Raw genomic sequence first — 26,814 nt, forward strand, 5'->3', positions numbered from 1 at the left:
CCATAATGTCCAGGTATTGCTGTATTTGGACATGTACCTGAGGAGTCGGGAATGGTGCTAAACATTGTGCAATCATCACCGAAAATCCCCACTTCTGACCTTATGACGGAAGGAAGGTCATTGATGAAGCAGCTGAAGATGGTTGGGCAATGTGGTTACAGATTTCAATGAATACAGTTCTTCTGCTGGTGGCCCACAGAGTCTCATGGATGCCCAGTTTTGAGTTACTTAATTTGTTCGAAACCTATCCCATTTAGCATGGTGATAGTGCCGCACAACATTTTAGAGGGAACTTAAGAATCAACCACATTGCAGTGGTTCAGGAGTCATATGTAAACCAGACCAGGTAAGGATGGCAGATTTCCTTCCTTAAAGGACATTAGTGAATGAAGTGGGTTTTTACGACAGTTGACAATGGTTTTGTGGTCACAATACTGAGGCTAGCTTTTAATTTCAGAGTTATTGATTGAATTTAAATTCCACCAGCTGCCATGGTGGGATTCGAGCCCACGTCCTCAGTGAATTAGCCTGGGCCTCTGGATTGCTGGTCCAGTGATATTACCACTATCACCACCTTCCCATTATTAATTCCCCAGCCTTGCCCTCTATGGGGGCAAATGCTCACATTAGATGCTCTTTTTTTATACACTTGTAGAAGCTTTTAATGCCTGTTTTTCACATTCCCTGCTATTTTTCTCTCATACTGCAGTTCCTCCCTCTCTCACATTTTTTATTCCTCCTTTGCTGATTTCTGAAACTTCCCCAATCTCCTGGCCTAACACTAATCTTCACAGTGTTGTATGCCATTTCTTTTCTTTCAATTTGGTACCACCCTGAGCTTCCTTAGTTTGCCATGGATAGTGACCTACAAAATTCTGAGGTGTTTTGATAGGAAGATGTTACCCAGACCTAGGTGAGAGAGGAGCTAACTGGTACACTAGAAGAACTTGCAATTGAGAAGGTGGTGGTGTTGGAAAGGCTATCTTTACTTAAAATAGTTAAGGTACCAGAACTGGATGAGATGCATCCAAGGATACTGAGGGAAGTGAGAGAGGAAATTGCAGAGGCACTAGTGATAATCTTCCAGTCTTCCTTAGACACAAGAGTGGTGCCAGAGGTTTGGAGAATTGCGAATGTTACAGCCTTGTTCAAAAAGGGGTGCAAGGATAAAGCGGGCAACTACAGGCCAGTCAGTTTGACATCAATGGTAGGGAAACTTCTGGAAACTATAGTTCGGGACAAAATCAATAGTCACTTAGACAAGTGCAGGATGATTAAGAAAAGCTAGCATGGATTCATTAAGGGGAAATCATGTTTAAATAACTTGCTGGAGTTTTTTGAGGAGGTAACAGAGATGGTTGATAAGGGCAACACTGTTGATGTGGTGTTTATGGATTTTCAAAACGCATTTGATACAGTGCCACATAGAATTGTGAGTAATATTTTAGCTCATAAAATAAAAGGGAAAGTAGCCACTTGGATATGAAATTGACTGAGTGACAGGAAACAGAGAGTAGTGATAAATGGTTGTTTTTCAGGTTGGAGGGAGGTTTGTAATGGAGTTCCACAGGGGTCATTGTTGGGACCCTTGCTCTCGATATATATTAATGACCTTGACTCTGGTGTTCAGGGCATGATTTCAAAATTTGCGAGTGGTACAAAGATTAGAAACGTTGTCAACTGTAATGAGAATAGTCTTGAACTTAAAAAGGACATAGGCATGTTGGTGGATTGGGCAGACAAGTGGCAGATGAAGTTCAATGCAGAGAAGGTGATTAATTTTGGCAGGAAGAATATGTATTGAGAAACAGTATAAAATAAAGGGAAAAACTTTAAAGGAGGTGCAGGAACAGAGGGACCTTGGTGTATATGTACGTAAGTCATTGAAGATGGCAGGGCATGTTGAGAGCAGTTAAAGCATATAGTCTTTGGCTTTATTAATAGGGGCATTGAGTACAAGAGTAAGGAGGTCATGTTGAACTTATATAAGACACTAGCCAGGCCTCATCTGGAGTACTGCGTCCAGTTCTGGGTGCCATACTTGAAAGATGTGGAGGCATTGGAGAGAGTACAGAGGAGATTCACAGGAATAATTCCAGGGATAAAGAACTGTAGCTATGAGGATAAATTGGGGAGGTTGGGACTGTTTTCCTTGGAGAAAAGAAGGCTTGAAAGGAGATTTGATAGAGGTGTTGAAGATCCTGAGGGGTATGGTTAGGGTAGATAGTGAGAAACTGTTCCCACTCAAGATAACATCAAGAACTCAAGGGCACAGGTTCAAAATAATTGGTAAAAGGAGTAAATGTGATGTGAGGAAAATTTCCTTCACCTAGTAGGTGGTTGGAGCCTGAAACGAACTTCCCAAGAGGGTGGCGGAGGCAGGTTCGATCGAGGTATTCAAGAGGGAATTAGATTGCTATCTGAAAAGAGTGAATGTACGAGGTTGCAGGGATAAGGCAGGGGAGTGGGTCTAGGTAGAATGCTCCTTTCAGAGAGCCATGCTGAATGATCTCCTGCACTGTAAAGATTCTGTGGGCTGATGCTGAGAGTTTGTTTCTGCCGGTTGCGGAGTCTAAAACATGGGAGCACAGTCTCAGGATAACGGCTTGATCATTTAGGACTGAGATGAAGAGAAGTTACTTCACTCAAAGGGTTGTGAATCTTTGGAATTCTCTACCCCAGAGGGTTGTGGATGTGCCATCATTGAATATATTTAAGGCTGCAGTAGACAGATATTTGGGGCATTATGGGATATGGAGAGCAGATGGGAAAATGAAGTTGTAGCCCAAGATCTGCCATGATTATATTGAATGGTGGAGCAGGTTCAACAGCCCTATGGTGTACTCCTGCTATTTCTTGTGTTCTTGGTCGAGCCTTTCTTCATTATTGGAATGCAACTTTGTTGAGAGTTATCAAATACCTCCTTAAATGCCTGTCACTGCTTCTCTGCCATCTTACCTTTTAACCTATTTACCAATTCCACTTTAGCCAACTCTGTCCTCAGAGCTAACCTTTCCCTTTTCTGTTCAGCAATATCCTTATAGATTTTAAAATCTATAGAAGTCCAGTAATTTTTACCACACAGTACTTTTTCCTTGGGGTGTCCTCTGAGGCTGACAGCAACTGGGTCTTCAGGTCTGGCCTTGTTCACACTGTCTTCTGAAAGCTCTGATCAGCTATCCTGCTGTCTTCTGGGAGATCTAAGCAGCTACCCCCTCACATAGGCTTCAGTATTTCTTTAAATGCATTCCTTCCCTTTGATCTCTCTATTGTTTCAAGCCTTTCTTCCCAGAATTTATTAAATTGTTCTTTACTTTAGCTCTTTGACTTGGAAAAGCAAACTGACCATATCTTTACCTCACTTCCTTATACCTTCTTACAACCTGCATATATCCCCCTTTGAACTAAAACAAGTCAATTCAAACTATTCCTGTTATTGCTTTATGTAAAACTCTGATTGAAGTTCCTCTTGGTTCATTAACATATCAAAACCACTTCTTACTGTTGACTTTAGACCCTTGCCGTCACTCTAGCTCTTAATCCAGTTACAGCCTGACTTCCAGTACATAAGAAAATATGCCAGGGTTATTACCAGAAGAAAAATATTACAATTTCTTGTTTTCTTGACAGAATGAAATCTGTCATCCTTATCTGGCCTGGCCTACATGTGACTCCAGATCCATAGTAATGTGGTTGACTCTTAACTGCCCTCAGTAATGGCCTAGCAAGCCACTCAATTTGAGAGCAGTCAGGGATGGGCAACAAATGCTGGCCCTTCCATTGATGCCCACATCCCATGAAAAGAATAAGTTAAAAAAGTATATATTTAAGTGCATGTTGCTATTGTTGTTTTTCTCTTGGTTTTCTAAACCACAAACCTTATGGAGTAGGCTGAGGTTTGGAAAATTTGTATTTGGGAAAGGATCGGGTTTGGTTTCCAAAGTTTGTGTCCAGGCAGAGAGAAATAATTGCTACCGGTGCCCCTATAACTGTAGCCCAGCAAAAACTAGCGCTTCAATTCCACTGACTGCACTTTAGGTTGAGTGTAAAGAGAGGAGAAATGGACTAATTGCCTTTGTATTTAGTCAGTTGAAGAAATGTAGATGACCAGTCGCATGGTATGATCACAGAGGATATGTCGACTTGATTTGGGAACTGGGGCGGGGTGGATATGGGGGCTAGCGGAGGACTATAGAGAACGTTAATTGAACTCTGCTGTGCTTTCAGTTGTTGAAGTCTGAGGAAGATGCCTCGTACAAGCCCGTGAAGAAGGCCTGTGTGCAGATAGTGGATAATCTGGTGGAGCACATTCTGAAATATGAGGAATCACTAGCAGGTAAATGGAAGAGAGATGAAACAGGAATATAACTGGTCAGTTCCCATTAAAAATCATGTCATAGAGACATTGCAGCACAGAAGGAAACTATTCAGCCCATTGAGTTCCATGCTAGCTCTCTGTAAAGCATTCCAATCAGCCCCAGTTCCACCCCACCTCCCCCTCTATCCCTTTGCCCAGAAAGTTCATTTCTCTCAAGTGCCTATCCAGTTTTGATTTGAAATCATTCATCCTTTTGGCTTTCACCATCCTTGTAGGCAGCAAGTTCCAGGTCATTGCCACTCGCTACAGCACATTCCCCCCCGCTCCCCTTTATCCGCACCACCCCTGCGTCTTACCCAAAGCCTTAAATCAGCGTTCCCCAGTCCTTGTATCATCAGTTAATGGGAACAGCTTTTATTTGTCTTCCTTATCTAAACTCGTCATAATCTTGTGCCCCTCATAAATCTCCTGTTAACCTCCTTTGCTCCAAGGAGAACAACCCCAGCTTCTCCAACCTACTCCTGTAACTAAGATCCTTAATCACTGGAACCGTTCCAGTATACCTCCTCTGCATCCTTCCTAAAGTGTGGTGATCAGAACTGGATGCAATATCCTAGTTGTGGTCTAATCAGAGCTTTATAAAAGTTTAGCATAACCTCCCTGCTTTTGTACTCAATGCCTCTATTTAAGAAGCACAAGATCCCAAAAGCTTTGCCAGATGTGGTGAAGCTTTCTTCACCCTAACTGTTTTATGTCTGGTCATTGACTTGATTATGGCCTTTTTCCTTGGCAGCTGGCTTGGCGACATTATTTGATGCCCAATACTTAACACTAAAATGCATTATTTGAAATGAAAACTATTTCAGTTTGCGGTAGAGGGAGATGGTGGCACAGTGGGAATGTCACTGGACTAGTAACCCAGAGGCCCAGGCTAATGCTCTGGGGACACGGTTTCAAATCCATTGCAGCTAGTGGAATTTAAATTCAATATAAAGCTAGTCTCAGTAATGGTGACCATGAAACAATCATTGATTGTCATAAAAACACATCTCGTTCACTAATGGCCTTTAGAGAATGAAATCTGCCATTCGACATGTGACTCGAGATCCACAGTAATGTGGTTGACTCATAACTGCCCGAGCAAGCTGCTCAGTTCAAAGGCATTTAAGATGGGCAACAAATGCTGGCCTTGCCAGTGATGCCCACATCCCTTGAAAGAATAAATTTTCAAAAATACAAAAAAAAACCAGTTGTATCGGATGCAGTAGTGTTAAAACAGCTACAAATATTCGAATCATATCTAGATTCCTATATCCTCCCTTTACAATAAAGAAATGCTTCCTGGAAGGGCACCATCCCTTTTGGTCTACTTGTCCTGCATTGTTGCATTTTCTCTGGCTTCACTTCCACATCGGAGCCTTTGAAATGTACTCCCTTATCCTCAGCCACTGATTGACAGGACCCTTGACCATGTCATCCCCATTTTCCAGACCCTTGCCCAACCCCCCAGAACACATCAGGGTCCCCTTGTTTGTTACCTTCTAGCACACCAAGACTCTCATTGGTCAGACTATTTCCAATCATTTCCAACACAAACTCGTTTTCCCCCCCATTATCCAGGAGGATCACTCTTCTCCCACAACTGCTTCCAGGCTCCTTTCCGTTCAACTATGGCGAATGCAACTCCTGTTCATTTATCTTCCATAGCAATGTGGAAGGCTCCCTCTACACTGTCCCCATCAAACACTCCCAGGACACGTATAACACAGGATTAGATACAGAGTAAAGCTCCCCCTACATTATCCCCATCAAACACTCCCAGGACAGGTACAGCACGAGGTTGGATACAGAGTAAAGCTCCCTCTACACTATCCCAATCAAACACTCCCAGGACATGTACAGCACGAGGTTGGATACAGAGTAAAGCTCCCTCTACACTATCCCCATCAAACACTCCCAGGACAGGTACAGCACGGGGTTAGATACAGAGTAAAGCTCCCTCTACACCGTCCCCATCAAACACTCCCAGGACAGGTACAGCATGGGGTTAGATACAGAGTAAAGCTCCCTCTAGACCGTCCCCATCAAACACTCCCAGGACAGGTACAGCACGGGGTTAGATACAGAGTAAAGCTCCCTCTACACTGTACCAGCAAACCAAACCAAGTGCCAAGCTCCTACTCCAAGTCAGGATAATATTCTTGTGTTGGCTTCATGTTCCATCAACGAAATCTCTCACCTACCTAATTCTCTGTGTCTCAGAAAAATTTTGTGCTGTAATAATTTTGTGATTAAATGATGAGGCTGAGCACAGGTTATTTATGGGAAATATGATATTGACTTGGTGTGCATGAGGTGCTTTGACTGCAAATGCTAACTCTTATTTTATCCCATCAGATTCAGATAGTAAAGGCATGAATACCAACTGTCTGGTGGCCTGTCTAATCACCTTATACTTGTTCAGCAAAATCCAGCCTCATCTGATGGTGAAACATGCAATGACACTTCAGCCATATCTTACCACAAAGTGTAATGTAAGTGTGGCTTCTGCCATCCACCTCCATCTGTTATTACAGTTTTACAGTTCCTGAACTTTTCATAGGAATCTTCACTTTTGTTAAATCGATGAATTTAAGATGTATGCAAAATAACTGGTATTAGTTTTGTGGGGAGATGGCGGCGTAGTGGTAGATGTCGCTGGATTAGATCCACGGTAACTGATGGAATTTGAATTCAGATCATAAGTCTGGAATTGAAAGCTAGTCTCAGTAACAGTGACCATGAAACTATCATCAATTGTCCTGAAAGCCCATCTGGTTCACTGATGTCCTTTAGGGAAAGAAATCTGCCATCCTTACCTGATCTGGCCTACGTATGACTCCAGATGCACAGTAATGTGGTTGACTGAACAAGGGCAATTAGGGATGGGCACCAAATGCATGCCTTGCCAGCGATGCCCACATCCCATGAAAGAATATTAAAGTACTGAATTCAACCATATGACTTGAGTGCTTTTGTTGCCTGCTGGTGCATGCACTGTATGTTGGTTTGGATCCTGTTTCAGCCTTATTTCAGTACTTCATAAAGGTACAGTGCTCCCACGTTGGCAGTTTTCATGGCAAAACAAGTGAAATCAAACCTTGCAGCTTCTAATATAAGGGACTGAATATAATGCATGTCCTGCAGCTGTAGACTGGGATGTAGGTATTCCTCCAGCTCCCTGTTAGAGGGATGGTAAATTTTTAAAAATTCATTCGTGCGATGTGGGCTTCGCTGGCTGGACCGGCATTTATTGCCTATCCCTAGTCGCCCTTGAGAAAGTGGTGGTGAGCAGCCTTCTTGAACACTGTAGTCCATGTGGTGAGTGCTGTTAGGAAAGGAGTTCCAGGATTTTGACCCAGCGACAATGAAGGAACAGCGATATATTTCCAAGCCAGAATGGTGAGTGATTTGGAGGGGAACCTCCAGGTGGTGGTGTTTCCATCTGCCTGCTGCCCCAGTCCTTCTAGGTGGTAGTGATCATGGGTTTGGAAGGTGCTGTCTAAGGAGCCTTGGTGAATTCCTGCAATGCATCTTGTAGATGGTACACACTGCTGCCACTGTGCATCGGTGGTGGAGGGAGTGAATGTTTGTGGATGTGGTGCCAGTCAAGCGGACTGCTTTGTCCTGGATGGTGTCCAGCTTCTTGAGTGTTGTGAGAGCTACACTCATCCAGGCAAGTGGGAAGTATTCCATTACAATCCTGACTTGTGCCTTCCAGATAATGGACAGGCTTTGGGGAGTCAGGAGGTGAGCTACTCGTCGCACGATTCCGAGCCTCTGACCTGCTCTTGTAGCCACAGTATTTATATGGCTAGTCCAGTTCAGTTTCTGGTCAATGGTAACCCCCAGGATGTTGTTAGTGGGGGATTCAGTAATGATAATGCAATTGAACATCAAGGGGCGATGGCTGGATTTTCTCTTGTTGGAGATGGTTATTGCCTGACACTTGTATAGCACGAATATCACTTACCACTTGTCAGCCCAAGCCTGGATATTGTCCAGGTCTTGCTGCATTTGGATATAGACTGCTTCAGAATCTGAGGAGTCACGAACGGTGCTGAGCATTGTGCAATCATCAGCGAACACTCCCACTTCTGACCTTACGATGGAAGGAAGGTCATTGATGAAGCAGCTGAAGATGGCTGTGCTTAGGACACTACCCTGAGGAACTCCTGCAGTGATGTCCTGGAGCTGAGAAGACTGACCTCCAACACCACAACCATCTTCCTTCGTACTAGGTATGACTTGAACCAGCAGAGAGTTTTCCCCCTGATTCCCAGTGACTCCAGTTTTGCTAGGTCCCCTTGATTTCATATTCGGTCAAATGCTACCTCGATGTCAAAGGCTGTCACTCTCACCTCATCTCTGGAGTTGGCTGTTTTGTCCATGTTTGAACCAAGGGTGTAATGAGGTCATCAGCTGAGTGGCCCTGGCGGAACCCAAACTGGGCATAAGTGAGCAGGTTATTGCTAAGCGTGCTGCTTGATAGCACTGTTGTTGACCCCTTCCATTACTTTACTGATGATGGAGAGTAGTCTGATGGGGCAGTAATTGGCCGGGTTGGATAGGTCCTGCTTTTTGCGTACATGACATACCTGAGCAATTTTCCACGTACCCGGCTAGATGCCAGTGTTGTAGCTGTACTGGAACAGCTTGGCTAGGGGCGCGGCAAGTTCTGGAGCACAAGTCTTCAGCACTATTGCCGAAATATTGTCAGGGCCCATACCCTTTGCAGTATCCAGTGCCATCAGCTGTTTCTTGATATCACATGGAGTGAATCAAATTGGCTGAAAACTGGCATCTGTGATGCTGGGGACCTCCAGAGGAGGCCAAAATGGATCATCCACTTGGCACTTCTGGCTGAAGATTGTTGCGAATGCTTCAGCCTTATCTTTTCCACTGCTCTGCTGGGCTCCTCCATCATTGAGGATGGGGATGTTTGTGGAGCCTCCTCCTCCAGTGAGTTGTTTAATTGTCCACCACCGTTCACGACTGGATGTGGCAGGACTGCAGAACTTAGATCTGATCCGTTGGTTGTGGGATCGCTTAGCTCTGTCCATCACTTGCTGCTTATGCTGTTTGGCACGCAAATAGTCCTGTGTTGTAGCTTCACCAGGTCGACACCTTATTTTTAGGTATGCCTGGTGTTGCTCCTGGCATGCCCTCCTGCACTCTTCACTGAACCAGGGTTGACCTTCTGGCTTGATGGTAATGGTAGAGTGGGGGATATGCCAGGCCATGAGGTTGCAGATTATGTTCGAGTACAATTCTGCTGCTGCTGATGGCCCACAACGCTTCATGGATGCCCAGTCTTGAGTTGCTAGATCCGTTCGAAATCTATCTCATTTAGCATGGTGGTAATGCCACACAACATGATGGACGGTATTCTCAATGTGAAGGTGGGACTTCGCCTCCACAATAACTGTGCAGTGGTCACTCCTACTGATACTGTCATGGACAGATGCATCCGCGGCTGGCAGGTTGGTGAGGATGAGGTCAAGTCTGTTTTTCCTCTTGTTGGTTCACTCATCACCTGCCGCAGACCCAGTCTAGTAGCTATGTCCTTTAGGACTTGGCCAACTCAGTCAGTATTGGTGCTACCAAGCCACTCTTGGTAATAGACACTGAAATCCCCCACCCAGAGTACATTCTGTGCCCTTGCCACCCTCAGTGCTTCCTCCAAGTGATGTTCAACATGGAGGAGCACTGATTCATCAGCTGAGGGAGGGTGGTACGTGATAATCAGCAGGAGGTTTCCTTGCCCATGTTTGACCTGATGCCATAAGACTTCATGGTTTCTGGAGTCGATGTTGAGGACTCCCAGGGCAACTCCCTCCCAACTGTATACCACTGTGCTGTCACCTCTGCTGGGTCTGTCCTGCCGATGGTACAGGGCATACCCAGGGATGGTGATGATGGAGTCTGGGACATTATCTGTAAGGTATGATTCCATGAGTATGACTATGTCAGGCTGTCGCTGGACTAGTCTGTGAGACAGCTCTTCCAATTTTGGCACTATCCCCAAGATGTTCGTCAGGAGAACTTTGCAGGTTGACAGTGTTGCGATTATCTTTGTCGTTCCCAGTGCCTAGGTCAATGCTGGGTGGTCCGTCTGGTTTCATTCCTTTTTTTGTGACTTTGTAGCGGTTTGATACAACTGAGTGGCTTGCTAGGCCATTTCAGAGGGCATTTAAGAGTCATGGGCCTGGAGTCACATGTAGGCCAGACCAGGTAAAGACGACAAATTTCCTTCCCTAAAGAACATTAGTGAACCAGATGGGTTTCAGGGTCATCATTAGACTTTTAATTCCAGATTTTTTTTGTATTCAAATTCCACCATCTGCCGTGGTGGGATTCGAACCCAGGTCCCCAGACCATTACCCTGGGTCTCTGGATTACCAGCAACAGCACCACTATGCCATCGCCTGCACCATTGCCCCCCACTTGGAAAATCATGGCAGAATCAGACAGAGTCAGATGGATTTACGAAAGAGAAATCATGCTTGACAAATCTACTGGAATTTTTCGAGGATGTAACTAGTAACTATGTAACAGGGAAAGATTAAACAGTTTAGGACTTTATTCCTTGGAGCGTAGAAGGCTGAGGGGAGATTTGCTAGAAGTTTACAAAATTATGAGGGGTATAGACAGAGTAAATGCGAGTAGGCTCTTTCCACTTAGATTAGGAGAGATAAACACGAGAGGACATGGCTTTAGGGTGAAAGGGGAAAGGTTTAGGGGGAACTTCTTCACTCAGAGAGTGGTGGGAGTGTGGAACGAGCTACCATCTGACGTGGTAAATGCGGGCTCACTCTTAAGTTTTAAGAATAAATTGGATAGATACATGGATGGGAGAGGTCTGGAGGGTTATGGACTGGGTGCAGGTCAATGGGATTAGTGGAATAATATTTCGGCACAGACTAGAAGGGCTGAATGGCCTGTTTTCTGTGCTGTAGTGTTCTATGGTTCTAATAGAGTTGATGAGGGGGAGCCAGTGGATGTGGTTTATTCGCATTTTCAGAAGGCTTTCGACAAAGTCCCACATAAGAGATTAGTGTGTAAAATTAAAGCACATGGGATTGTGGGTAGGGAATTGAGATGGATAGAAAACTGGTTGGCAGACAGAAAACAAAGAGTAGGAATAAACGGGTCTTTTTCCAAATGGCAGGCAGTGACAAGTGGGGTACCGCAGGGATCGGTGCTGGGACCCCAGCTTTCACAATACATATTAATGATTTAGATGAGGGAACTAAACATAATATCTCCATATTTGCAGATGACACAAAGCTGGGTGGGAGGGTGAGCTGTGAGGAGGATGCAGAGATGCTTCAGCGTGACTTGAACAAGCTGAGTGAGTGGGCAAATGCATGGCAGATGCAGTATAATGTGGATAAATGTGAGGTTATCCACTTTGGTAGCAAAAATAGGAAGGCAGATTTTTATCTGAATGGCTATAAATTGAGAGAGGGGTCTGTGCAACCAGTCACTGAAGGTAAGCATGCAGTTGCAGCAGACGGTAAAGAAGGCAAATGGTATGTTGCCCTTCATAGCCAGAGGATTTAAGTACAGGAGCAGGGATGTCTTGCTGCAATTATACAAGAACTTGGTGAGACCACACCTGAAATATTGTGTGCAGTTTTGGACTCCTTATCTGAGGAAGGATGTTCTTGCTATAGAGGGAGTGCAGCGAAGGTTTACCAGACTAATTCTGGGGTGGCATATGAGGAGAAATTGAGTCGGTTCAGATTATATTTATTGGAGTTCAGAAGAATGAGGAGGGATCTCATAGAAACCTATAAAATTCTAACTGGACTAGACAGGATAGATGCAGGAAGGATGTTCCCAATGGTGGAGTCCAGAACCAGGGGTCACAGTCTAAGGATACGGGGTGGACCATTTAGGACTCAGATGAGGAGAAATTTCTTCACCCAGAGAGTGGTGAGCCTGTGGAATTCGCTACCACAAAGTAGTTGAGGCCAAAACATTGTATGTTTTCAAGAAGATGTTAGATCTAGCCCTTGGGGCGAAAGGGGTCAAAAGATATGGGGAGAAAGCGGGAGCAGGCTATTGAGTTGGATGATCAGCCATGATCATGATGAATGGCGGAGCAGGCTGGAAGGGCCAAATGGCCTACTCCTCCTATTTTCTATGTTTCCAAGTTTCTAAATCTTCCCACGGTCGTCTTTGCTTCAAGGAAGACAAACTAAGCTACTCCAATCTAACCTTGTAGCAAAAACTCTCATCCCTGGAACTAATCTGACAAATCTCCTCTGTACCCGCTCAAGGACCTTCACATCTTTCCTAAAGTGTGATCAAAACTGAGCACAATTGTGGCGATTGTTCCTTTAAGGCCAGCCTTACTGATTAACGGCCATGTGGTCTGAACAGCCAATCAACAGTGAGCGCAGGGTAGCTAAGGGAACCTAACCTAGAGTGTGTACTGTAGCCTTGCTAGAGGCCTGCAGCTAATCCAGCAGCTCTGTAAATAAATTTCATTGTTCAACTGAAGAAGCCTCTTGGTAGTACATCTCTACATCTGGCGACAATGATATATGATCCTGGCTCTGCCTCTCGCCCTACAACTGTCAGTATCTCCTTTTAATGAAGGAAAAATATATATACTCACCAGGATGCCCCTCTTTGGGAGAATTGACCTATTTGACTCCCCCACGGAGCACTGGATTCAATTCAAGGCCAACGAAATAGGGGAGCAAGCAAAGCGCATAGCAATTCTCTTGAGCATCTGTGGGAGTCAAACCTACAACTTTTCTCGCAGTCTCACAGCCCCAAGTGCACCAGACTGCAAATTGTTCAATGTACTCGTGGATTTAGTGAAGGGCCATTTTTAGTCCAAACCATCAGTCATTATGCAAAGATTCAAATTTAATATGAGGGTGAAGGCTCCAGGCGAATCAATCATGACTTATATCGCTAAGTTGAAGCAATTGTCAGAGTGTTGTGATTTCGGAGTGACCTTGATGGGCATACTATGGGATCGGTTAGTTCATGGCATGAGCAATGATGCCATTCAGCGAGGATGCTGGTAGAAGTCGATATAAATTTTAAACGAGCAATGGCGATTGCGTTGGTCATGGAAAGCATGAAAAAGATGTGCAGGAGCTACAGAGCTTGCAAAATTGTACCATTTACCAGTTAGGGCAGGAACCTGCAGGCGGGTGTGTTGCCAAAACCGCAGAAGTAGCTGCAAAACAGGAATCATTCCCAAAACCCAGAAATCAAAAAAATATATACCGGAGGCAATCAGACAGCGATCCTGAAGTTGAAATGTTACTGACATGGGGTTAACCATACTCCTGAAACATACAGATTTAAGGAGGCTGAGTGCTATTACCGTCGCAAAAGAGGTCATTTGATACAGCAGTGCAGAGCTAAGCCCAGAGAGCCAAGTAACCAGCCAGCAAAGATATTAGAAGCACATAATGTGAAAGAGCCTGAAATAGCTGATTCTGACATTCACTCTCTTTAATTTAAAGCAGTCAAGGCAAACCCTATTGCTGTCACACTCCACATAAATGGGAAGCCTCTAGTTATGGAGGTGGCTACAGGGGCATCAGCCACAGTGACGGGTGAACACACATCTCAGTACCTGAGAGAAGGTACCCAACCCTTAAACCTGGAGAGAACTTCTGCCCAGTTGTAGATTTATACAGGAGAAGCCATAAAAGTAAAAGGCACCGCCATGGTACCTGTGAGCTATGGGCAGCAGTCAACTCAGCTCCCAGTAATAATAATGACTGGAGAAGGACCAAGCCTTCTGGGCTGTGATTGGCTAAAAGAAATCAAGTTAAATTGGTCCGAGATTTTCCAAGTGCGGGCAAGAGGACTGCTAGAATCGTTAAAATACGACAGCGTCTTTCGCAACAAATTAGGAAAGATCAAAGGCTTACAAGCCAAGATTTATGTTGATCTTGAGGCAACTCCCTGATTTTTTTAATGCAAGACCAGTACCATATGCCTTAAGAGAAAAAGTGCATGTTGAGTTAGAGGCTGGAGGAACTAAGCATCATGCTGCCAGTTCAATTTTTAGACTGGGCAGCATTTGTCACCCCTGTACTGAAAACGGATAAGACCATCCGTATTTGTGGCGAATATAAGCTAACTGTTAATTGGGCTACCAAGCTGGATAAATATCCAATTCCAAGAATTGAAGACTCGTACGCAAAGCTGGCAGGAGGTCAATCCTACACTAAGTTGGACATGAGCCATGCGTACCATCAACTCGAGTTAGATAACACATCCCAGGGATATGTCACAATAAACACACGCAAAGGCCTATTCCAGTATAGGGTCCTACCTTTTGCCATGTCCTTGGCATGTGCACTATTTCAAAGGACGATGGAGAGTTTGCTACAGGGATTACCACAGATTCTAGTATACCTTGATGATGTCCTCATAACTGGATCGACAGAGGCCAAGCGTTTAGCAAATTTAGAGGAGGTATTTAAAAGAATTCTGGAAGCTGGAGTCTGCCTAAAAAAGGAGGAATGCATTTTCTGAGCCACCAAGGTTACTTATCTGGGGCACTGTGTAGATGCACAAGGATTACACCCAGTGGAAGAAAAAGTTAAGGTGATAAAGGAGGCGTCTTCCCCAACAAATATTACTGAATTCAAATCATTTTAGGGATGCTAAACTACCACGCACGATTTTTACCCAACCTATCGACTGTACTGGTCCTCTTGCACATACTGCTGAAGGGACACCATCTTTGGTCCTGGAAGGCACCACAGGAGGTAGCCTTCAACAGAGTAAAACAACTGCTGCACCCCTCAACCTTATTAGTGCACTTTGACCCATCTAAAGAATTGATATTGACCTGCAACACCTTGGCATCGGTGCAGTATTGTCCCATGAAATGGACAGCGGCTCTGAGAGGCTAATAGGTTACATATCAAGAACCCTCTCAGTGGCTGAAAAAGGTTATTCGCAGTTTGAGAAGGAGGGACTGTCAGTAGTCTTTGGAGTTAAAAAATTCCACCAGTACTTACATGGCAGACACTTTACTATCGTCTCCGATCTTAAATTGCTTTTGGGCCTTTTCAAAGAAGACAAGGATATCCCGCCAATAGCCTCAGCAAGAATTCAGCGATGAGCATTTATTCTGTCCACCTATGAATGCACTTCAAGCACCGACCTGGGATACACATAGTGAATGCGGATGTCCTTAGCCACCTACTCTTGCAAGAAAGAATCTCATGTACTCCAAGAAATCGCCCTTGCATTAATTTTTTAGACACATCGCCTGTCTGTGCGAAGCAGATCAGGAACTGGACCAATCGAGATCTGCTTCTGTCCAAAGTGAGAAACCAGATACAGGGTGGTTAAATAAGCCAGTTTCTGAGGAAGTGAGTTGTCAGAATAGCATCATACTCTGGCAATCAAGAGCAGTCATTTCTGTACCATAAGACAAAAGCGCATACAGGGCTACGGACCAAGTGCTGGAAAATGGGATTTGAATAGATCGGTGCTTGATGGCCGATGGCCTGATTAAAAATCTGTCTATCTCAGTCTTGAATATACTTAACGACCCAGCTTCTACAGCCCTCTGTGGTAAAGAATTCCACAGATTAACTACCCTCTGAGAGAAGAAATTCCTCCTCATCTCTGTCTTAAATGGGTGACCCCTTACTCTTGAGATTATGTCCTCTGGTCCTAGACTCTCCCACAAGGGGAAACAACCTCTCAGCATCTACCCTATCAACCCCTTAAGAATCTTATATGTTTCAATAAGCTTGCCTCCCATCCTTCTAGACTCCAATGACTACAGGCCCAACCTACTCATAAGAAAATCCCTCCATACCTGGGACCAACCTAGTGAACCTTCTCTGGACTGCCTCCAATGCCAGTATATCTCCCCTTAGATAAGGGGACCAAAACTTCACAGTATTCTAGGAGCGGTCTAACTAGTGCCTTGTATAGTTTTAGCAAAACTTCCTTATTTTTACATTCCATTCCCTTTGAAATAAAGGCCAACATTCCATTTGCCTTTCCTATTACGTGCTGAACTTGTATGCTAGCATTTTAGGATTCATGCACAAGGATCCCCAAATCCCTCTGTGCTGCAACTTTCTTCAGTCTTTCTCCATTTAAGTAATATTCAGCTCCTCTATTCTTCCTGCCAAAGTGCATTACCTCACATTTTCCCATATTATACTCCATCTGCCAAGTTTTTGCCCACTCACTTAATCAGTCTATACCCCTCTGTAGACTGTGAAACCCTCACCATTTGCCTTTCCACCTATTTTTGTGTCATCCGCAAACTTGGCGATAGTACATTCATTAACCCTCATCCAAGTCATTAATATATATTGTAAATAATTGAGGCTGGCACTGATCCCTGTGGCATTCCACAAGTTACAGGTTGCCATCCTGAAAATGCCCCCCTATATCCCAACTCTCTATCTCCTATTAGCCAATCCTATATCCATGCTAATATACTACCCCCAACACCATGGCCTCTTATTAAGTAGCCCTACGTGCTTTATCAAACGCCTTTTGGAAATCCAAATATATTACATCTACTGGTTCCCCTTTATCTATCCTGCTTGTTACCTCCTCAAATAATTCTGATAAGTTTGTCAGGCATGACTTCCCTTTCATGAAGCCATGCTGACTCTGCTTGATTATCACAGAATCACACTGTGCAGAAGAGGCCCTCCGGCCCATCGAGTCTGCACCAACACGTGAGAAACACCTGACCTCCTTACTTAATCCCATTTACCAGCACTTGGCATATAGCCTTGAATGTTATGACGTGCCAAGTGCTCATCCGTCACCACCCTCTGGGTTAAAAAAAAGTTTTCCCTCACATTCCCCCCCTTAACCTCCTGCCCCTCACCTTGAACTTATGGCCCCTCATGACTGACCCTTCAACTAAGAGGAACAGCTGCTCCCTATCCACCCTGTCCATGCCCCTCATAATATTGTACACCTCGATCATGTCGCCTCTCAGTCTTCTCTGCTCCAATGAAAATAACCCAAGTCTATCCAACCTCTCTTCCTAACTTAAATGTTTCATCCCAGGCAACATCCAAGTGAATCTCTTCTGCACACCCTCCAGTGCAATCACATCCTTTCTATGATGTGGTGACCAGAACTGCACACAGTACTCCAACTGTGGCCTCACCAAAGTTCTATACAACTCCAACATGACCTCCCTACTTTTGTAATCTATGCCTCAATTGATAAAGGCAAGTGTCCCATATGCCTTTTTCACCACCCCACTAACATGCCCTCCGCCTCATCCAAATCATTGATATATTTTGTGAATAGCTGGGGCCCAAGCACTGATCCCTCTGGTACCCCACTAGTCACTGCCTGCCATGCCAAAAAAGACCCATTTATTCCTACTCTGTTTCCTGTCTGTTAACCAATTCTCAATCCATGCCAATATATCACCCCCAATTCCATGAGCTTCAATTTTACACACTAACCTCTTAAGTGGAACTTTATCAAAAGCTTTCTGAAAATCCAAATATACCACATTCCACAAGTTCTCCCACCTGTTCTGCTAGTTACGTCCTCAAAAAATTCCAACAGTTTCATCAAACATGATTTCCCTTTCATAAATCCATGTTGACTTTGTCTAATCTTGTTGATATTTTCTAAGTGCCCTCTTATCACACCCTTTATAATAGACTCTAGCATTTTCCCTACTACTGATGTTAGGCTAACCAGTCTGTAATTCGATGTTTCCTCCCTCCTTTTTTAAATAGTGGGGTTACACATTCCAACCTCCTATCTGCTGCGGCTGTACCAGAATCTACAGAATTTTGGAAGATGACAACCAACGCATCCACAATTTCCATGGCCACCTCCTTTAGTTCACTGGGATGTAGATTATCAGGCCTTGGGGATTTATCGGCTTTCAGTCCCATTAATTTCTCCAGCACTATTGTTTTAGTAATACTAATTTCCTTCAATTCCTCCTCCTCACTAGACTCTTGGTTCCCTAGTATTTCTGGGAAGTTATTTGTGTCTTCCTCCATGAAGTCAGAACTAAAGTAGTTGTTTAATTACTCTACCATTTCCTTTTCTCTATTATAAATTTACCCATTTCGGACTGTAAGAGACCTGCATTTGTCTTCACTAATCTTTTTCTTTTTACATACTGATAGAAGCTTTTAGAGCCTGCTTTTATGTTCCTTGCACGCTTATTCTCATACTCTATTTTTCCCCTCTTAATCAATCTCTCGATCCTCCTTTGTTGAATTCTAAACTGCTCCAAATCCCCAAGCATGGTACTTTTTCTAGCAATTTTATATGACACCTCTTTGGATCTAATACTATCCTTAATTACTCACTGAGTTTTTCCAGCATTTTCTGGGTTTTTTTCAGATTTCCAGCATCCGCAGTATTTTGCTTTTACCTTAATTTCCTTTGTTAGCCATGGTTAGGCCACTTTTCCTGTTGTGTTTTTGCACCAGAAAGGAATGTATAACTGTTGCAATGCGTACATTCATTCCTTAAATATTACCGATTGCCTATCCATCATGCCTTTTACTGAAGTTCCTCAGTTGTAGCCAACTTGCCTCCCCCCACCCCCGCCGTACCTTCATGGTTTCTTTTGTTTAGATTTTAAACCTAAGTAAGGACAACTATGAGGGCATAAACGCAGAACTAGCCAAAGTGAACTGGCAAATTAGGTTAAGTGACAGGTCAATAGAGATGTGGTGGCAGACATTTAAGAGAATATTTCAGAATACACTGAATAGATACATTTCAATGAGAGAGAAAAATTCCAAGGGGAGAACCCACCATCCGTGGTTAAGTAAGAAAAAGATAAAGACAGTATCAAACTTGAAGCACAAACATATAATTGCGCAAAGATGGGTGGCAGGTCAGAAGATTGGAAAGAATATAAAGAACAGCAAAGAATGGCAAAAAGATTAATAAGGAGGGAAAAATTAGAGTATGAGAGAAAGCCAGCTACAAATAGACGGATAGTAAGAGCTTCTATAGATTTTTAGAAAAGAAAAGTTAAGAAAGTGAGCTTTGGTCCTATTGAAAGTGAGCCTGGGGAATTAATAATGGAAAATAAGGAGATAACAGATGAATTGAACAGGGTATTTTGCATCGGTCTTCACTATAGAGAATACAAGTAACTTCCCAGAAATAGCTGTAAATCAAGAAATGGAAGGGAGGGATGAACTCAGGAAAATTGTAATCACCAGGGAAGTGAAGAGGTATATGTACATTGGAGGAAGTTCAGAGAAGGCTCACTAGGCTAGGCTGAATGCTGGGATGAAAGGGTTGCTTATGAGAAAAAGCTGAGCTGGTTCAGCTTATATGCTTTGATGTTGAAAATAATACTGTGATCTTATTGAAACATGCGAGGGTTGCCCTATGAAAAAAGAGATTGAGCAAATTGAGCCTGTACATTCCAGGGTTTAGAAAAATGGGAAAGGAGAGGGACAGAACGTAGGAAACTGTAGGCCAGGTAGCCTAATATCTGTCATAGGGAAATGCTGAAATCCATTGTTATGAGAGTAGCAGGTCATTTAGAAAATCATGATACAATCGGGCAGAGCCAAAATGGTTTTGTGAAAGGAAAATTGTGTTTAAGTTATTAGAGTTCTTTGAGGAAGTAACAAGCAAAGTGGATAAGGAGGTATCTGTAGATGTGGTGGACTTGAATTTCCAAAGTACATTCAATAATGTACCATATCAAGTTTACTACACAAAATAAGAACTCATGCTGTAAGGGATAACATATTTGCATGGATTGAGGATTTGTTAGCTAACAGGAAGCATAGAAGAGGGATAAAAAGATCATTTTTGGGTTAGCAAGATAACACTAGTGGAGTGCCACAGGGAACTGGGGCCTCAACTATTTACAATCTATATCAATGATTTAGATGAAGGGACTGAATATATCGTGACTAAATTTGCTGATGACACAAATGTAGGAAAGTAAATTGTCAAGAGGACATAAAAGATTCTACAAAGGGATTTGGATAAATTCAGGGTAAGTGAATGGACAAACATTTGGCAGGCAGATGGAATATAACGTGGGAAAATGTGAACTTGTCCACTTTAGCAAGAAGAATAGAAAAGCATTGTATTATTTGAATGGGGTGAAACTGCAGAACTCGACAGTACAAAGGAATCTGGGTATCTGAGTATCGCAACAAGCTAGTATGTGGGCACAGCAAGTAATTAGGAAGACAAATAGAATATTGGCATGGAGAATAGAGTATAAAAGTGGGCAAATGTTGCTACAGCTGTACGTTGCCTTAGCTAGACTGCATCTGGGAGTACTGTGTACAGTTTTGGTCTTCATAAGAAAGACCAAATTGCATTAGAAGCATTTCAGAGAAGGCTCACTTTCCGCAAGCATAACCCAGACCTCCCTGTCGCTTGACATTTCAACACGCCACCCTGTTCTCATGCCCACATGTCCGTCCTTGGCCTGCTGCAATGTTCCAGTGAAGCTCAACGCAAACTGGAGGAACAGCATGTCATCTTCCTAGGCACTTTACAGCCTTTCGGACTTAACATTGAATTCAACAACTTCAGATCATGAACTCTCTCCTCCATCCCCGCCCCCTTTCCGATCCTCTTTTTTCTAATAATTATTATATTTTTTTTAATACATTTTTCTTTTCCATTTCTATTATTATTTTTAAATTTATTTACATCCATTGTTTTATCTCCACCTTTTAGCCTATTTCGATCCCTTCCCCCCACTAGGGCCATCTGTCACTTGCTCATCCTGCTTTCTACCCTTAATGTCACTAGCACATCCTTTAGCTAATATCACCACCATCAACACCCCTTTGTCCTTTTGTCTATGACATCTTTGGCAATCCCTCCTTTGCCTCCACCTATCACTGGCCCTCTATTCAGCTCTTCTTGTCCCACCCCCCCTTAAACCAGCTTATATTTCACCCCTTTTCTATTTTTCCTTAGTTCTGTTGAAGAGTCATGCGGACTCGAAACGTTAACTGTGCTCCTCTCCACAGATGCTGCCAGACCTGCTGAGTTTTTCCAGGTATTTTTGTTTTTGTTTTGGATTTCCAGCATCCGCAGTTTTTTTGCTTTTATTTTGACTTGTTTCAACTCTGGTGCAATATTCTCTGAGATAGCTGATAAGTCCAATGTGTGATCTGCAGCCTGAACCTGCTGGAGCTGAATAAAACACTAAGCTGTAGGTGGAGCACTGAGTTCTGGTTACCGCACTGTGGGGATGTGATTGCACTGGAGAATTTTAGTTATTAGGAATGTGAAGGTGGATGTTATTAATATTTTTGAGTATATGGTGGTATTCTACAAAGAAGGCTTTGTGTGTGATTAATTAAACTGGGGGGCAAGGTTAGCAAAGACAGCTTCTCTGTGGGAACTTTTTTTTTATTCATTCACTGGGTGTGGGCTTCGCTGGCTGGACCAGCATTTATTGCCTATCCCTAGTTACCCTCGAGAAGGTGGTGGTGAGCTGCCTTCTTGATCCGCTGCAGTCCATGTGATGTAGGTACACCCGCAGTGCTGTTAGGAAGGGAGTTCCAGGATTTTGACCCAGCGACAGTGAAGGAATGGCGATATATTTCCAAGTTAGGATGGTGAGTGACTTGGAGGGGAACTTCCAGGTGGTGGTATTCCTATCCATCTGCTGCCCTTGACCTTCTAAATGGGAGTGGTCGTGGATTTGGAAGGTGCTGTCTAAGGAGCCTTGATGAATTCCTGCAGTGCATCTTGTAGATGGTGCACACTGCTGCTACTGTGCATCGGCAATGGAGGGAGTGAATGTTTGTGGATGTGGTGCCAATCAAGCAGGCTGGTTGGGCCGAGGCCACAACCCCGAGGAACTCCAGCAATGATGCTCTTGAGCTGAGATGACTGACCTCAAACAACCAGAACCATATTTATTTGTGCTAGGTGTGACTCCTCAACAGGCAGAGAGTTTTCTGCCGAAGGGTCATGAAGACTCGAAACGTTAACTGATTTCTTCTCCACCGATGCTGCCAGACCTGCTGAGTTTTTCCAGGTAATTCTGTTTTTGTTTTAGAGAGTTTTCCCCCTGATTCCCATTGACTCCAGTTTTGCTAGGGCTCCTTGATGACGCCCAGTTTGGGTTCAAGGGGTGTGGCAGTGAGCAGGTTATTGCTAAGCAAGTGCTGCTTGATAGCACTGTTGGTTACCCCTTCCATTACTTTACTAATGATCGAGAGTAGACTGATAGGGCGGTAATGGGCCAGGTTCGATTTGTCCTGCTTTTTGCGTACAGGACAGAACCTGGGCAATTTTCTACATAGCTGGGTAGATGCCAGCGTTGTAGCTGTACTGGAACAGATTGGCTAGGGGTGCGGCAAGTTCTGGAGCACAAGACTTCAGTACTATTGCCGGAATATTGTCAGGGCCCATAGCATTTGCAGTATCCAGTGCTTTCAGCTGTTTCTTGATATCACGTGGAGTGAATCAAATTGGCTGAAGACTATCACCTGTGATGCTAGGGACCTCCGGAGAAGGCTGAGATGGATCATCCACTCGACACTTCTGGCTGAAAATTGTAGCAAATGCTTCAGCCTTATCTTTTACACTGATGTGCAGGCTCCCCCATCATTGAGGCTGGGCATATTTGTGGAGCCTCCTCCTCCAGTGAGTTGCTTAATTGTCCACCACCATTCACGACTGGATGTGGCAGGACTGCAGAGCTTAGACCTGATCTGTTGGTAATGGGATCGCTTAGCTCTGTCTATCACTTGTTGTTTATGCTGTTTGGCACGCAAGTAGTTCTGTGTTATAGCTTCACCAGGTTGACACCTCATTTTTAGGCATGCCTGGTGCTGCTCCTGGCATGCCCTCCTGCACTCTTCATTGAACCAGGGTTGATTCACTGGCTTGCTGGTAATGGTAGAGTGGGGGATATGCCGGGCCACGAGGTTGCAGATTTGTTCGAGTACATTGCTGCTGCTGCTGATGGCCCACAGTGCCTCATGGATGTCCAGTCTTGAGTTGCTAGATCTGTTCGAAACCTATCCCATTTATCACGGTGGTAGTGCCACACAATACAATGGAGGGTATCCTCAATATAAAGGTGGGACTTCATCTCCACAATGATTGTGCAGTGATCACTCCTACCGATACTGTCATGGACAGATGCATCTGCGACAGGCAGGTTGGTGAGGATGAGGTCAAGTTTGTTTTTCCCTCTTGTTGGTTACCTCACCACCTGCCGCAGACCCAGCCTCGCAGCTATGTCCTTTGGAACTCAGCCAGCTCGGTCAGTAGTGGTGCTACTGAGCCACTCTTGGTGATGGACGTTGAAGTCCACCCAGAGTACATTCTGCGCCCTTGCCACCCTGAGTGCTTCCTCCAAGTGGTGTTTGACATGGAGGAGCACTGATTCATCAGCTGAGGGAAGGCAGTACATGGCAATCAGCAGGAGGTTCCCTTGCCTTGATACCATGAGACTTCATGGGGTCCGAAGTCGATGTTGAGGGAAACTCCCTCCCGACTATAAATATTGGCACTAGATGTTGGTCAGGAGGGCTTTGCAAGGTCGACAGGGCTTAGATTGTTTCTGTGGCCGATGCTGGCGGCCCTTCTGATTTCGTTCCTTTTTTGTGACTTCGTAGCAGTTTGATACAACTGAGTGACTTGCTAGACCATTTCAGAGACAACCACATTGCTGTGGGTCTGGAGTCACGTATAGGCCAGACCAGGTAAGGACGACAGATTTCCTTCCCTAAAGGGCATTAGTGAACCTGATGGGGTTTTAGAACAATCGACAATGGTTTGATGGTCATCATTAAACTTTAAACCCAGATTTTTATTGAATTCAAATTCCGCGATCTGCCATGTTGGGATTCAAACCCAGGTCCCCAGTGTATTACCCTGGGTCTCTGCATGACTAGTCCAGTGACAATACCACTACGCCATCGCCATGAAAGGTAAATGTGCTAGATGCATGAATTTGTAATAAGCTGTGGTGAAGCTGGAATGACAAAAAAATAGTTTTAAAATTTGCGTTAGGTGATAGGCAAGGAGTTGACTTTTCAGCTGCTGATTTTCAAAGGGAGTTTAAGGGACTTGCAAAGGTTTCGTAAGTAAACAGGGAAGATTATTAAATTTTTTTTGACCCAAAAGTGAAGGCAATAGGAAAACATGAAAAATGTTTATATTTTGGAAAAGTTGAGTTCAAAGAGGTGCTAAGTACAATGGAGTCTAGGTTGAAAGGGAAAATAAGATATTTAAGGCAGATGTTTAGTTGAGTTGCTGTGTGGGAGAGATGTCCTGAGACCAGCTCTGTGCTGAGAAAAGTTGTGATGATCTCATTCTGTGCTGTAAAATTCACGATTCTGTTCTACTAAATTTCCTTTTTTCTATTTCTAGACACAGAGTGATTTCCTTGTTATCTGCAATGTGGCAAAGATTTTGGAACTGGTGGTCCCGTTGATGGAGCATCCAAGTGAGACTTTCTTGGCCACTATAGAGGAAGACCTCATGAAACTTATCCTCAAGCATGGAATGACGGTAAGAATAATGCAGGGTTAGATTTAGAGTTCAGTTGAGATTGGAAGACTCAGATTATTTTCTTCACAATAGTAAACGTGTTTTGCTGTGTCTAAAACATGAGTTTACAAGATCACATACCTAGGAGGGATACAGATCAGCCATGATTTAAGTGAAAGATTGAATGGCATCCTCATGTTCCTGCATCAACTAACTTAGGAGAATGATTACAGTGCAGAAGGAGGCCTTTTGGCCCATTGAGTCTGTGCTGCCCCTCTGCAAGAGCAATTTAGCTATTTCCACTCTCCTGTCCTTTCTCAAAAGCCTTGTAATTTTTTTTCTCTATCGGTGCTGATCCTGTTCCTTTTTTAAAGCCATACTTGAATCTGCCTCAATCATCATCTCAGGAGTGCATTCCAGATCCAAACCACCCATTGTGTGGAAAAGTTTTTCCTCACCTTTTAGCTCTTTTTCCAGTCACCTTGAATCTATGCCCTCTAGTTCTTGATCGTTCCGCCAATGGGAACAGTTTCTCTCTTTCTCTGTACTTTGTCTAGACACCTTATGATTTTCAACACCTTTCTCAAATCTCCTCTGAACCTTTTCTTCCCTCAGAGAACAACCCCATCTTCTCCAATCTATCCACGTAGCGGAACTCCCTCCCTAAAGTCTCTACATTCTTCCTAAAGTGCGATGCCCAGAATTCAACATAATTCAGTTGAAGCTGAAACAGTGTTTTATAAAAGTTCATCATAACTTCCTTACTTTTCTACTCTATGCCTTTAAATACATAGCCCAGGACCCCTTATGCCTTATTAACCACTTTTTCAACCTGCTCTGCCAGCTTCAGCGATTTGTGTGTGTATACCTCCAGGTCCTTGTGATCCTGCACCTGCATTAGAATTCTATCCTTTCTTTTATGTTGCCTTTCCTCATTCTTCCGACCAAAATATATCACTTCACACTTCTCTGTGTTGAAGTTCATTTGCCACATGTCCGCACATTCCACTGCCTGTATATGTCTTCTAGAAGTCTTATCATCTTCCTCCTCATCATTCATAGTACTAACCGGGAAAACTATCAGCCTAAAGTTGGGGATTCCAGAGAGCTCAGATGCTGTGAAGATGCAGTGTTCCTGAGCATGGAGTGTGCAATGACTTGAATAAATTCAGGAAGAAGGAAACATTTACGCAGATTTAAAAACCAAGGGATTATAGTGACAGAATGGATGCAAAATTGGCTTTTGTTTATTCATTCATGAGATGAGGGCATCGCTGGCCAAGCTGGCATTTATTGCCCTTGAGAAGGTGGTGGTGAGCTGCTGCCTTGAACTGCCTCAGTCCATGTGGCGTAGGTACACCCACAGTGCTGTTGGGGAGGGAGTTCCAGGATTTTGACCCAGCAACAGTGAAGGAGCGGCGATATATTTCCAAGTCAGGATGGTGAGTGACTTGGAGGGGAACTTGCAGCTGGTGGTGTTCCCATGTGCCTGCTGCCCTTGTTTTTCTAGATGGTAGCAGTCGTGGGTTTGGAAGGTGCTGTCGAAGGAGCCTTGGTGAGTTCCTGCAGTGCATCTTGTAGATGGTACACACTGCTGTCACTGTGCTTTGGTGGTGGAGGGAATGAACGTTTGTGGATGTGGTGCCAATCACGCGGGCTGCTTTGTCCTGGATGGTGTCAAGTTTCTTGAGTGTTGTGGGAGCTGCATTCATCCAGGCAAGTGGAGTCAATTCCATCACACGTCTGACTTGTGCCTTGTAGATGGTGGACAGGCTTTGGGAGTCAGGAGATGGGATACTCACCACAGGATTCCTAGTCTCTGACCTGCTCTTGTAGCCACAGTATTTATATGGGTGGTCCAGTTCAGTTTCTGGTCAATGGTAACCCCTTGATAGTGGGGGATTCAGTGATGGTAATGCCATTGAATGTCAAGGGGCAATGGTTAGATTCTCTCTTGTAGGAGATGGTCATTGCCTGGCACT

At 44.0% G+C, this 26,814-nt stretch overlaps 1 protein-coding gene across 8 annotated transcripts in view; it reads left to right on the forward strand.

Annotated features, from left to right (window-relative positions):
• LOC144691642 (nipped-B-like protein) overlaps positions 1 to 26,814 on the forward strand; it is a 564,605-nt gene that overhangs the window by 454,569 nt on the left and 83,222 nt on the right. For all 8 annotated transcript variants that reach the window (XM_078559979.1, XM_078559947.1, XM_078559954.1 and 5 more), the window contains 3 exons: positions 4,228 to 4,336; positions 6,716 to 6,852; positions 24,713 to 24,853. In XM_078559979.1, coding sequence (XP_078416105.1) covers positions 4,228 to 4,336; positions 6,716 to 6,852; positions 24,713 to 24,853 — 387 coding nt within the window. The remainder of the gene's footprint in view (positions 1 to 4,227; positions 4,337 to 6,715; positions 6,853 to 24,712; positions 24,854 to 26,814) is intronic.

Source organism: Cetorhinus maximus, chromosome 2 (genome assembly GCF_964194155.1).
Source record: "Cetorhinus maximus chromosome 2, sCetMax3.hap1.1, whole genome shotgun sequence".
NCBI lineage: Eukaryota > Metazoa > Chordata > Chondrichthyes > Lamniformes > Cetorhinidae > Cetorhinus > Cetorhinus maximus.